General features: G+C 42.1%; 1 protein-coding gene across 1 annotated transcript; it reads left to right on the forward strand.

The window, feature by feature from the left end:
• The first annotated feature begins 115 nt into the window (after positions 1 to 115).
• LOC106607217 (hsp90 co-chaperone Cdc37) lies at positions 116 to 8963 on the forward strand. Its single transcript, XM_014203944.2, has 8 exons — positions 116 to 479; positions 738 to 1019; positions 1167 to 1272; positions 1355 to 1470; positions 1864 to 1986; positions 2069 to 2251; positions 7935 to 8006; positions 8161 to 8963. The coding sequence occupies exons 1-8, from the start codon at positions 369 to 371 to the stop codon at positions 8299 to 8301; spliced, it is 1134 nt and encodes a 377-aa protein (XP_014059419.1). The 5' UTR covers positions 116 to 368; the 3' UTR covers positions 8302 to 8963.
• Positions 8964 to 14251: the final 5288 nt, after the last annotated feature.

Here is a 14251-nt window from a genome sequence, read left to right on the forward strand (position 1 = left end):
TTTTATTATTATCAATGATGGTAGGCTATTATTATTACATCTACTAAATAATATATATATATTTTTTTATTATAAAAATCTTATGCCCCACCCACATGCCTTTGCCTTGACGTTCTTCAATGACGAGTTTACGTAGAGACGTGGAAAACGTCTAAACGGAAACTTCCAGGGTTTCTTCCTTAGCTAGCTGAAGCTACATTGTGCACTATTGTTGTTAAGCAATAGTAAATATATTAGCTACCGATATAATTTCTAACAAGGTTTTAAGTTAGCTAGTTACGTTGTATCATTAGACTTAAATCTATTATTTTCACTTTTAACGTGCTCTTGCTACAAGCAAATTTTAGCCTGCTAGCTAGGTAGCTAGAATGACAAGTAGGATAGACTACAGCGTGTGGGACCACATTGAGGTTTCAGATGATGAAGATGACACTCATCCAAACATCGATACACCCAGCCTTTTCAAATGGAGACATGAGGTAACGTTATGTCGATTAGAGTGATGCATTTGATAGCTACTTGGTTTCTGTAAGTTAGCTAATTATCACATTATTAGCTAGCTTTCTAGATTTGCAGATGCTGTAGGTAGCAAATAGCTAGCTACGTTATGTAAAAATCCTGCTTTCGCAGATAAGCTCAATGGAAAGATAAACATAACATTTGGCGTTATGCGTTGTATATCTAGTTATCCTCGATGAGATCCCTTTGTCCTGACCCCTCTCCCCACCATCACCTAGGCGCGTGTGGAACGAATGGACCAGTCCATAAAGGCTGGTGAGGACCTTGAGAAGGGGCTAGCTGAATGTAAGCGCAAGTTGACTGAAGCACAGAAGAAGACAAAGAATCTGTCCAGTTCAGTCACGGATGATGCCAAAGCCGAGCTGAGCAAGGCACAGGCCGAGGAGAAGAGGCTGAAGAAGGAGGAGCGAGACTGGGAGAAGAAACTGGAGGACCATCGGCGGGAAGAGAAGAAGATGCCATGGAGCGTAGACACACTCTGCAAGGAGGGCTTCAGCAAGGTGGGTTTAGTGTGTGGAACCACAGGTGCGCCCTGGCTGCAGGTGATGGTTATTTGCTGATGCCACTTGTCTTGCCCCACTCCGACCTCTCTCTCTCTCTCTCTCTCTCTCTCTCTCTCTCTCTCTCTCTCCTTCTGTCTCTCCTAGAGTGTTATGAACATTAAGCCAGATGTGAAGGAGGAGACCGAGGAGCAGAAAGAGCAGAAACACAAGACCTTTGTGGAGAAGTATGAGAAAGAGATCAAACACTTTGGTGAGAGTCATTATCCCATTCTTTGTTGTCCCCATTCTTTGTAGGTAGTTGTCATGGCCATGGTATCTGTCTCTGTTGTCAGGTATGATGAAACGCTGGGACGACAGCCAGAAGTACCTATCAGACAACCCTCACCTGGTGTGTGAGGAGACGGCCAACTACCTAGTCATCATGTGCATTGATCTGGAGGTGGAGGAGGTGAGAGCAGAACCGTAATACGACAAACCTCACTTCTAATAACCCATCAGGGATTTCATTCACTATACATTACCCCAGAGGACACTCATCAGGGTCATGTTCAGTAGGGCACAGGGTAGCGAAACGTTTTGAAACAGAAAACGATAGTGTTTCTTGTTGAACAATTCCAGGTAGTCCCTCCCTGTTGCAGTCCATTTTCTTACGTTTGGTGCATAATGAACACAATCCTGGTGTAGAGAAGGTTATGAAGTAGGTTAGTAAATGATCGTCTGATCCTCTTTATTTTCCAAAACATGCCTCAGTACGAAGTACACATGCAGTTTCCTTTTCTTGATACAGATGAGCATAGACAAGGGTTAATGTCAGTGTCCTGTTGATGTTTTCCTCCTGTAGAAGAAAGCGCTGATGGAGCAGGTGGCTCACCAGACCATAGTGATGCAGTTCGTCCTGGAGCTGGCTAAGAGCCTAAAGGTGGATCCCCGCGGTTGCTTCCGTCAGTTCTTCGCCAAGATAAAGGTTTGTTTGTGTGTAAAGGTAATACATTTCCCACTTGCACTCAATAGCAAAGCATTTAGACAGTTACATTTCCCTCTTTCAGACTGCAGATCAGCAGTATCAGGATGCCTTCAATGATGAGCTGGAGTCCTTTAAGGAGAGGGTGCGTGGCAGGGCCAAGATTCGGATCGAGAGGGCCATGAAGGAGTACGAAGAGGAGGAGAGACAGAAACGCCTGGGGCCCGGAGGACTGGATCCTGCTGAGGTGTATGAGTCCCTACCTGAGGTACGGAACATCTACTGCTGCACGTCCTCCTTCATTTAGCACTGTCTTTCCATCATAATCATCATCCCTATCTCTGTTTTTGGTTTTGCAAGTTAACGAAGCCAAAGATTGGAAAGCTGCCGCGGTCATCCCCCTCTTCAGAGGGAGACACTCTAGACTAGAGGTCGACCGATTATGATTTTTCAACGCCGATACCGATTATTGGAGGGCCCCCCAAAAAAAGCAGATACCGATTAATCGGCCGCTTTTTAAAAATGTATATATTTGTAATAATGACAATTACAACAATACTGAATGAACACTTATTTTAACTTAATATAATACATCAATAAAATCAATTTAGTCTCAAATAAATAATGAAAAATGTTCAATTTGGTTTAAATAATGCAAAAACAAATTGTTGGAGAAGAAAGTAAAGGTGCAATATGTGCCATGTAAAAAAAGCTAACGTTTAAGTTTCTTGCTCAGAACATGAGAACATATGAAAGCTGGTGGTTCCTTTTAACATGAGTCTTCAATATTCCCAGGTAAGAAGTTTTAGGTTGTAGTTATTATAGGAATTATAGGACTATTTCTCTCTATACGATTTGTATTTCATATGCCTTTGACTATTGGATGTTCTTATAGGCACTTTAGTATTGCCAGTGTAACAGTATAGCTTCCGTCCCTCTCCTTGCTCGAACCAGGAACACATGGACAACAGCCACCCTCGAAGCAGGGTTACCCATGTAGAGCAAGGGGTAAAACTACTCCAAGTCTCAAAGCGAGTGACCTTTGAAACGCTATTAGTGCGCACCTGGCTAACTAGCTAGCCATTTCACATTGGTTACACCAGCCTAATCTTGGGAGTTGACAGGCTTGAAGTCATAAACAGCGCAATGCATTGCGAAGGGCTGCTGGCAAACGCACGAAAGTGCTGTTTGAATGAATGCTTACGAGCCTGCTACTGCCTACCACCGACTGCTCTATCAAATCATACACTTAATTATATTATAATAACACACAGAAATACGAGCCTTAGGTCATTAATATGGTCGAATCCGGAAACTATCATCTCGAAAACAAAACGTTTTTCCTGTCAGTGAAATACAGAACCGTTCCGTATTTTATCTAACGGGTGGCATCCCTAAGTCTAAATATTCCTGTTACATTGCACAACCTTCAATGTTATGTCATAATTATGTAAAATTCTGGCAAATTAGTTCGCAACGAGCCAGGCGGCCCAAACTGTTTGCATATACCCCGACTTTGCGTGCAATCAACGCAAAATGACACAATTTCACCTGGTTAATATTGCCTGCTAACCTGGATTTCTTTTAGCTAAATATGCAGGTTTAAAAATATATACTTCTGTGTATTGATTTTAAGAAAGTGTTATGGGAATTAAGTTATCAATGTTCTTAAACCGAACTTCAATTAAACTACTCAGTCTGCCCCACCAGAGTGTGTAAGAGTCTGGTTGAATGAAGCAGACGGAGACCCAGCCAACAATGGTCAAAACGTTTATGAGAGCTCTAAAATTCATACAATGCACACAGCCTTTTATATTACCACACACACACACACACACACACACACACACACACACCTCCAGCCTCTACTAGACCTTTATGGGACTTACATTCAGTACTTTAACTATTCATTCTACATTAATTACTAATTAGATATGTTTCAGAGTGGATTCTTTACTCATTTATTTCACTTATCAGAAAGGCCTTGATGTTTATGGTTAGGGTCAGTCGTGCAACGATTGTGCTTTTTTCGCAAATGCGCTTTTGTTAAATCATCCCCCGTTTGGCGAAGTCGGCTGTCTTTGTTAGGAAGAAATAGTCTTCGCAGTTCGCAACGAGCCAGGCAGCCCAAACTGCTACATATACCCTGACTCTGTTTGCAAGAGAAGTGACACATTTTCCCTAGTTAAAAGAAATTCATGTTAGCAGGCAATATTAACTAAATATGCAGGTTTACAAATATATACTTGTGTATTGATTTTAAGAAAGGCATTGATGTTTATGGTTGGCGCAACATGTACCTAAGCGATTATATGCAACACATGACAGGTTAGATAAACTAGTAATATCATCAACCATGTGTCGTTAACTAGTGATTATGATTGATTGATTGTCTTTTATAAGATAAGTTAAATGCTAGCTAGCAACTTACCTTGGCTTCTTACTGCATTCGCGTAACAGGCAGGCTCCTCGTGGAGTGCAATGTAAAGCAGGTGGTTAGAGCGTTGGACTAGTTAACCGTAAGGTTGCAAGATTGAATCCCCGAGCTGACAAGGTAAAAATCTGTCGTTCTGCCCCTGAACAAGGCAGTTAACCCACCGTTCCTAGGCCGTCATTGAAAATAAGAATGTGTTCGTAAAACTTCATACGACACCGAGTTTGACAATAGCCAGTGAAAAATCAGAGCGCCAAATTCAAAACCACAAATCTAATTTCAATTTCTCAAACATACGACTATTTTAAACCATTTTAAAGATACACTTCTCCTGAATCGAACCGCATTGTCCAATTTCAAAAAGACTTTACAGCGAAAGCAAAACGTTAGATTATGTTAGGATAGTACATAGACAAAAATAACCACACAGCCATTTTCCAAGCAACTAGATGCATCACAAAAACCCAAAACACAGCTAAATGAAGCACTAACCTTTGACGATCTTCATCAGATGACACTCCTAGGACATCATGTTACACAATACATGCATTTTTTTTCGATAAAGTTCATATTTATATCCAAAAACAGCATTTTACATTGGCGCGTGACGTTCAGAAAATATTTTCCCTCCAATACTGCCGGTGAATCAGCACAACAATTTACAAAAATACTCATCATAAACGTTGATAAAATATTAAACTGTTATTCAAAGAATTATAGATGAACATCTCCTTTATGCAACCGCTGTGACAGATTTTTAAAAAAGCTTCACGGGGAAAGCACACTTTGCAATAATCTGAGTACTGCGCTCAGAAAAATACACTAGACAATACAGATACCTGCCATTTTGGAGTCATCTAAAATCATAAATAGCATTAGAAATATTCACTTACCTTTGATGATCTTCATCAGAAGGCACTTCCAGGAATCCCAGGTCCACAATAAATGTTGTATTGTATGATAAAGTCCATAATTTATGTCCAAATAGCTCCTTGTTGTTTGCGTGTTCAGTTAGCTACTCCAAATGTAGGAAGCGCACGGAAAATGTCACGACGAAAAGTTCAAAAAAGTTATATTTACGTTCGTTCAAACATGTCAAATGTTGTAAAGCATCAATCTTTAGGGCCTTTTTAACGTCAAACTTAAATAATATTCCAACCGGACGATTCCAATGTCAAGAAAAATGTTATGGAACACAGCTACCTCCTCACGTGAATGCGCGCCAATGAACTGATGTCCTTCCCTGAGTCAACAACTTCCCAGCCTTCTTGTTCGCTCTCTGTTCACTGCAAAAGGCTGAAACAAGGTTCTAAAGACTGTTGACATCTAGTGGAAGCCTTAGGAAGTGCTAAAGGAATCCTTAGTCACTGTGTGTTAGATAGGCAATGACTTGGAAAGATTCCACACATCAGATTTCCACTTCCTGATAGGATTATTCTCAGGTTTTTGCCTGCCATATGAGTTCTGTTATACTCACAGACATCATTCAAACAGTTTTAGAAACGTCAGAGTGTTTTCTATCCAAATCTACTAATAATATGCATATCCTAGCTTCTGAGTTTGAGTAGGAGGCAGTTTAATATGGGCACGTATTTCATCCGAAAGTGACAATACTGCGCCCTATGCGATTGGTGTCGTAAGAGGTTAACTGACTTGCCTAGTTAAATAAAGGTCTGAAGAAAAAAAAACGGCCAAATCGGTGTCCAAAAATACCGATTTCCGATTGTTATGAAAACTTGAAATCGACCCTAATTAATTGGCCATTCTGATTAATCAGTCGACCTCTACTCTAGACCCAAACTGCTACAGACCTATATCTATCCTACCCTGCCTTTCTAAGGTCTTCGAAAGCCAAGTTAACAAACAGATCACCGACCATTTCGAATCCCACCTTACCTTCTCCGCTATGCAATCTGGTTTCCCGAGCTGGTCATGGGTGCACCTCAGCCACGCTCAGGTCCTAAACGATATCATAACCGCCATCGATAAGAGACAATACTGTGCAGCTGTACTCATCGACCTGGCCAAGGCTTTCAACTCTGTCAATCACCACATTCTTATCGGCAGACTCAACAGCCTTGGTTTCTCAAATGACTGCCTCGCCTGGTTCACAAACTACTTCTCAGACAGAGTTAAGTGTGTCAAATCGGAGGGCCTGTTGTCCGGACCTCTGGCAGTCTCTATGGGGGTGCCACAGGGTTCAATCCTCAGACCGACTCTTTTCTCTGTATACATCAATGATGTCGCTCTTGCTGCTGCTGATTCTCTGATCCACCTCTACGCATACGACACCATTCTGTATACTTTTTGCCCTTCTTTGGACACTGTGTTAACTAACCTCCAGACGAGCTTCAATGCCATACAACTCTCCTTCCGTGGCCTCCAACTGCTCTTAAATGCAAGTAAAACTAAATGCATGGTCTTCAACCGATCGCTGCCCACACCTGCCTGCCCGTCCAGCATCACTACTCTGGACGGTTCTGACTTAGAATATGTGGACAACTACAAGTACCTAGGTGTCTGGTTAGACTGTAAACTCTCCTTCCAGACTCACATTAAGCATCTCCAATTCAAAATTAAATCTAGAATCGGCTTCCTATTTCGCAACAAAGCATCCTTCACTCATGCTGCCAGACACCCTCGTAAAACAAAACTGACTATTCTTCCGATCCTTGACTTCAGCGATGTCATTTACAAAATAGCCTCCAACACTCACAGCAAACTGGATGCAGTCTATCACACTGACATCCGTTTTGTCACCAAAGCCTCATATACTACCCACCACTGCGACCTCTATGCTCTCGTTGGCTGGCCCTTCATATTCGTCGCCAAACCCACTGGCTCCAGGTCATCTATAAGTCTTTGCTAGGTAAAGCCCGCCTTATCTCAGCTCGCTTGTCACCATAGCAGCACCCACCCGTAACACACGCTCCAGCAGGTATATTTCACTGGTCACCCCCAAAGCCAATTCCTCCTTTGGCCGCCTTTCCTTTCAGTTCTCTGCTGCCAATGACTGGAACGAACTGCAAAAATATCAGAAGCTGGAGACTCATATCTCCTCACTAACTTTAAGCACCAGCTGTCAGAGCAGATCACAGATCACTGCACCTGTACATAGCCCATCTGTAAATATCCCATCCAACTACCTCATCCCCATACTGTTATTTATTTTATTTATTTTGCTCCTTTGCACCCCAGTATCTCTACTTGCACACTCATCTTCTGCACATCTATCATTCCAATGTTTAATTGCTGTATTGTAATTATTTCGCCACTATGGCCTATTTATTGCCTTACCTCCCTTATCCTACCTCATTTGCACACACTGTATATAGACTTTTTCTATTATATTATTGACTGTATGTTTGTTTATTCCATGTGTAACTCTGTGTTGTTTGTGTTGCACTGCTTTGCTTTATCTTGGCCAGGTCGCAGTTGTAAATGAGAACTTGTTCTCAACTAGCCTACCTGGTTAAATAAAGGTGAAATAAATACAAATATTTTGTCCTTTTTGTAGGAGATGCAGAAATGTTTTGACGAGAAGGACATTGCAATGTTGCAGACTGTTATCACTAAGCTGGACCCAACGGTAGGTTACAAAACCAAATCCATTCCTGTGTTTCTTTTGTTATATTGTCTTCCACATGCTCAGGGCAAATTTAAAGGAACACTGAATAGTGACATAAAACCTCCTGAAGTTGTTATAAACTGGTGCTCTGAATGTCATTGTTCCTACCCATCAGGAGGCTAAGGTCCACATGAAGAGATGCATTGACTCTGGCCTCTGGGTCCCTAACTCACGGGCAGACGAGGGAGACGACAAGGAGGAAGACGCTACTTATGAAGAGCTGAATAAGGAGATGGGTGAACAGAAGATTGAATGATTGACATGAATTGACTTTACGATGATGATATTTTCCTCTATGTAGTCATCACTTCTATTGCTACTCCCAATGTTTGTTCATGAATTTCTCCTTAACGCTTTGGAACAATGTAACCTCGCTGTGGTGAAGTCCACTCTTTGTGGACAACAGTATCACACCAATATCACTTGCTGAATGCTTTTCTTTTTTTTAACATAATTCTTGCTTGGGCCTTATTCGTAAAGCTGTGTTCTTAAACATGTGTGTGCCTGTACATAGTCTCTTTGGGTGTGTGTGTCAGCCAACCAGCCAATCTGTTGTTTACCTTGTATTTGTGTGCTTTCAGTTGCTGGGGAACATTGTTTCTCTTTTTCATTCAATAGTCTCACTACTGGTTCTACATGTATAGGGATAGGCATGGCAGGATTTTAGTTCTTGATGTGATAGAATTATACATAGTGATGTAACGTGGGATAGCCTAGTAACTGAGGTTGAAATTGAATCATATCAACATGTGACATTTTGAATCCAGTGTACTGGCCCCTTATGACCTTTTTGCTCATTGTTTTCTCTCCTTAATTTGACCAGCAGTTGTCCCCTCCTATCAACTTTTAAGTTGATGGGAGAATCACTTTTATGAGTATTATTTGCTATTAAAAATAACACTGATGTGGTTTACATGAGTCAGGATAGGGTGTTATTGAATTGAGATTTATTAGAAACATTGTAATATCATTTCACCTGTCTTCCATTGCATTATAATGCTTAGTGCAACAAACTAATATGGTCCAAACACACCAAGACAGTCGTGAAGAGGGCACGACAACACTTTTTTCCCCTCAGGAGACTGAAACAGTTTGGCATGGGTCCCCAGATCCTCAAAAGGTTACTATTTACATTGACCCCAGCTTTTGTTTTGACACTGATGCTACTCGCTGTTTATCATCTTTGCAAAGTCACTTTCCCCTACCTACATGTACAAATTACCTCGACTAACCTGTACCCCATGCACATTTACTCGGTACCCTTGCCTCCTGTATATAGCCTCGTTATTGTTATGTAATTCTACTGTTACTTCTTTATTTTTACTATTTTATTTAGTAAATATTTTCTTAACTATTTCTTGAATTGCACTGTTGGTTAAGGGCTTGTAAGTAAGCATTTCACGATAAGGTCTACACCTACCCTACCGTTCAAAGGTTTGGGGTCACTTAGAAATGGCCTTGTTTTTGAAAGAAAATCGTGTTGTTTTTTTGTCCATTTAAAATGACATCAGATTGATCAGAAATACAGTGTAGACATTGTTAATGTTGTAAATTACTATTGTAGCTGGAAACGGCAGATTTTTTATGGAATATCTAAACTCAGAAAAAAAAGAAACGTCCTCTCACTGTCAACTGCGCTTATTTTCAGCAAACGTAAGATGTGCAAATATTTGTATGAACATAAGATTCAACAACTGAGATATAAACTGAACAAGTTCCACAGACTTGTGACTAACAGAAATGGAATAATGTGTCCCTGAACAAAGGGGGGGGGGGGGGGGGGGGGGTTAAAATCAAAAGTAACAGTCAGTATCTGGTGTGGCCACCAGCTGCATTAAGTACTGCAGTGCATCTCCTCCTCATGGACTGCACCAGATTTGCCAGTTCTTGCTGTGAGATGTTACCCCACTCTTCCACCAAGGCACCAGCAAGTTCCCGGACATTTCTGGGGGGAATGGCCCTAGCCCTCACCCTCCGATCCAACAGGTCCCAGACGTGCTCAATGGGATTGAGATCCAGGCTCTTCGCTGGCCATGGCAGAACACTGACATTCCTGTCTTGCTGGAAATCACGCACATAACGAGCAGTATGGCTGGTGGCATTATCATGCTAGATGGTCATGTCAGGGTGAGCCTGCAGGAAGGGTACCACATGAGGGAGGAGGATGTCTTCCCTGTAACGCACAGCGTTGAGATTGCCTGCAATGAGAACAAGCTCTGTCCGATGATGCTGTGACACACTGCTCCAGACCATGACGGACCCTCCACCTCTAAATCGATCCTGCTCCAGAGTACAGGCCTCGGTGTAACGCTCATTCCTTAGACGATAAACGCTAATCCGACCATCACCTCTGGTGAGACAAAAACGCAACCCGTCAGTGAAGAACACTTTTTGCCAGTCCTGTCTGGTCCAGCGACGGTGGGTTTGTGCCTATAGGCGACATTGTTGCCGGTGATGTCTGGTGAGGACCTGCCTTACAACAGGCCTACAAGCCCTCAGTACAGCCTCTCTCAGCCTATATCGGACAGTCTGAGCACTGATGGAGGGATTGCGCGTTCCTGGTGTAACTCGGGCAGTTGTTGTTGCCATCCTGTACCTGTCCCGTGATGTTTGGATATACCAATCCTGTGCAGGTGTTGTTACACGTGGTCTGCCACTGCGAGGACGATCAGCTATCCGTCCTGTCTCCCTGTAGTGCTGTCTTAGGCGTCTCAAGGTATGGACATTGCAATATATTGCCCTGGCCACATCTGTAGTCCTCATCCCTCCTTGCAGCATGCCGAAGGCATGTTCATGCAGATGAGCAGGAATTTTGGGCATCTTTCTTTTGGTGTTTTTCAGAGTCAGTAGAAAGGCCTCTTTTAGTGTCCTAATTTTTCATAACTGTGACCTTAACTGCCTACCGTCTGTAAGCTGTTAGTGTCTTAACCACTGTTCCACAGGTGCATGTTCATTAATTGTTTATGGTTCATTGAACAAGCATGGGAAACCGTGTTCAAACCCTTTACAATGAAGATCTGTGTAGTTATTTGGATTTTTACTAATTATCTTTGAAAGACAGGGTGCTGAAAAAGGGACGTTTCTATTTTGCTGAGTTTACATACAGTGGGGGAAAAAAGTATTTGATCCCCTGCTGATTTTGTAAGTTTGCCCACTTACAAAGAAATGATCAGTCTATAATTTTAATGGTAGGTTTATATGAACAGTGAGAGACAGAATAACAACAAAAAAATCCAGAAAAACACATGTCAAAAATGTTATAAAATGATTTCCATTTTAATGAGGGAAATAAGTATTTGACCCCTCTGCAAAACATGACTTAGTACGTGGTGGCAAAACCCTTGTTGGCAATCACAGAGGTCAGACGTTTCTTGTAGTTGGCCACCAGGTTTGCACACATCTCAGGAGGGATTTTGTCCCACTCCTCTTTGCAGATCTTCTCCAAGTCATTAAGGTTTCAAGGCTGACGTTTGGCAACTCGAACCTTCAGCTCCCTCCACAGATTTTCTATGGGATTAAGGTCTGGAGACTGGCCAGGCCACTCCAGGACCTTAATGTGCTTCTTCTTGAGCTACTCCTTTGTTGCCTTGGCCGTGTGTTTTGGGTCATTGTCATGCTGGAATACCCATCCACGACCCATTTCCAATGCCCTGGCTGAGGGAAGGAGGTTCTCACCCAAGATTTGACAGTACATGGCCCCGTCAAATGATGCGGTGAAGTTGTCCTGTCCCCTTAGCAGAAAAACACCCCCAAAGCATAATGTTTCCACCTCCATGTTTGACGGTGGAGATGGTGTTCTTGGGGTCATAGGCAGCATTCCTCCTCCTCCAAACACGGCGAGTTGAGTTGATGCCAAAGAGCTCCATTTTGGTCTCATCTGACCACAACACTTTCACCAGTTGTCATCTGAATCATTCAGATATTCATTGGCAAACTTCAGACGGGCATGTATATGTATTCTTGAGCAGGGGGACCTTGCGGGCGCTGCAGGATTTCAGTCCTTCACGGCGTAGTGTGTTACCAATTGTTTTCTTGGTGACAATGGTCCCAGCTGCCTTGAGATCATTGACAAGATCCTCCTGTGTTGTTCTGGGCTGATTCCTCACTGTTCTCATGATCATTGCAACTCCACGAGGTGAGATCTTGCATGGAGCCCCAGGCCGAGGGATATTGACAGTTCTTTTGTGTTTCTTCCATTTGCGAATAATCGCACCAAATGTTGTCACCTTCTCACCAAGCTGCTTGGCGATGGTCTTGTAGCCCATTCCAGCCATGTGTAGGTCTACAATCTTGTCCATGACATCCTTGGAGAGCTCTTTGGTCTTGGCCATGGTGGAGAGTTTGGAATCTGATTGATTGATTGCTTTTGTGGACAGGTGTCTTTTATACAGGTAACAAACTGAGATTAGGAGCACTCCCTTTAAGAGTGTGCTCCTAATCTCAGCTCGTTACCTGTATAAAAGACACCTGGGAGCCAGACATCTTTCTGATTGAGAGGGGGTCAAATACTTATTTCCCTCATTAAAATGCAAATCAATTTATAACATTTTTGACATGTGTTTTTCTGGATATTTTTGTTGTTATTCTGTCTCACTGTTAAAATAAACCTACCATTAAAATTATACTGATCCTTTCTTTATCAGTGGGCAAACATACAAAATCAGCAGGGGATCAAATACTTTTTTCCCTCACTGTAGGCATACAGAGGCCCATTATCAGCAACCATCACTCCTGTGTTCCAATGACACGTTGTGTTAGCTAATCCAAGTTTATCATTTTAAACGGCTAATTGATCATTAGAAAACCCTTTTGCAATTATGTTAGCACAGCTGAAAACTGTTGTTTCGATTAAAGAAGCAATAAAACTGGCCTTCTTTAGACTAGTTGAGTATCTGGAGCATCAGCATTTGTGCGTTCGATTGCAGGCTCAAAATGGCCAGAAACAAAGAACTTTTCTTCTGGAACTTGTCAGTCTATTCTTGTTCTGAGAAATGAAGTCTATTCCATGCGAGAAATTGACAAGAAACTGAAAATCTCGTACAACGCTATGTACTACTCCCTTCACAGAACAGCGCAAACTGGCTCTAACCAGAATAGAAAGAGGAGTGGGAGGCCCTGGTGTCCAACTGAGCAAGAGGACAAGTACATTAGAGTCTAGTTTGAGAAACCGATGCCTCACAAGTCCTCAACTTGCAGCTTCACTAAATAGTACCCACGAAACACCAGTCTCAAAGTCAACAGTGAAGACGTGACTCCGGGATGCTGGCCCTCTAGGCAGAGTTGCAACGAAAAAGCTATATCTCAGACTGGCCAATAAAAATAAAAGATGGGCAAAAGAACAGACACTGGACAGATGAAGATTGGAAAAAGTGTTATGGACAGACAAATCTAAGTTTGAGATGTTCGGATCATCAAAAAATAAAAAAAAACATTTGTGAGATGCAGAAAAGATTCTGGAGAAGTGCTTGACGCCATCTGTCAAGCATGGTGGAGGCAATGTGATGGTCTGGGGCTACTTTGGTGGTGGTAAAGTGGGAGATTTGTACAGGTTAAAGGAATCTTGAAGAAGGAAGGCTATCACTTCATTTTGCAACGCCATGCCATACCCTGTGGATGGCGCTTTATTGGAGCCAATTTCCTCATACAACAGGACAATGACCCAAAGCACAGCTCCAAACTATGCAATAACTATTTAGGGAAGAAGCAGTCAGCTGGTATTTTGTCTATAAGGAGTGGCCAGCAGTCACCGGATCTCAACCCTATTGAGCTGTTGTGGGTACAGCTTGGCCATATGGTACTGTAGGAAGTGCCCATCAAGCCAATCCAATTTGTGGGAGATGCTTCAGGAAGCATGGGGTGAAATCTCTTCAGATTACCTCAACAAATTGACAACTAGAATGCCAAAGGTCTGCAAGGCGGTAATTGCTGCAAATGGAGGATTCTTTGATGAAAGCAGTTTGAACGACACAATTATTATTTCAATTAAAAATCATTATTTATAACTTTGTCAACGTCTTGACTTTATTTTCTATTCATTTTGCAACTCATTTCATGTATGTTTTCATGGAAAACAAAGAAATGCATAAGTGACCCCAAACTTTTGAACGGTAGTGTATTTCTTGAACTGCAATGTTGGTTAAGGGCTTGTAAGTAAGCATTTCACGATAAGGTCTACAACTGTTGTATTCGACGCATGTGATAAATAC

This window comes from Salmo salar, chromosome 06 (genome assembly GCF_965601325.2).
Source record: "Salmo salar chromosome 06, fSalSal1, whole genome shotgun sequence".
NCBI lineage: Eukaryota > Metazoa > Chordata > Actinopteri > Salmoniformes > Salmonidae > Salmo > Salmo salar.

Coding starts and splice junctions, on each gene's coding strand:
- LOC106607217 (XM_014203944.2), top strand. CDS start 369: ATGACAAGTAGGATAGACTACAGCGTGTGGGACCACATTGAGGTTTCA. Junction 480..737: donor TTTTCAAATGGAGACATGAG/GTAACGTTATGT, acceptor ACCATCACCTAG/GCGCGTGTGGAACGAATGGA. Junction 1,987..2,068: donor AGTTCTTCGCCAAGATAAAG/GTTTGTTTGTGT, acceptor TCCCTCTTTCAG/ACTGCAGATCAGCAGTATCA.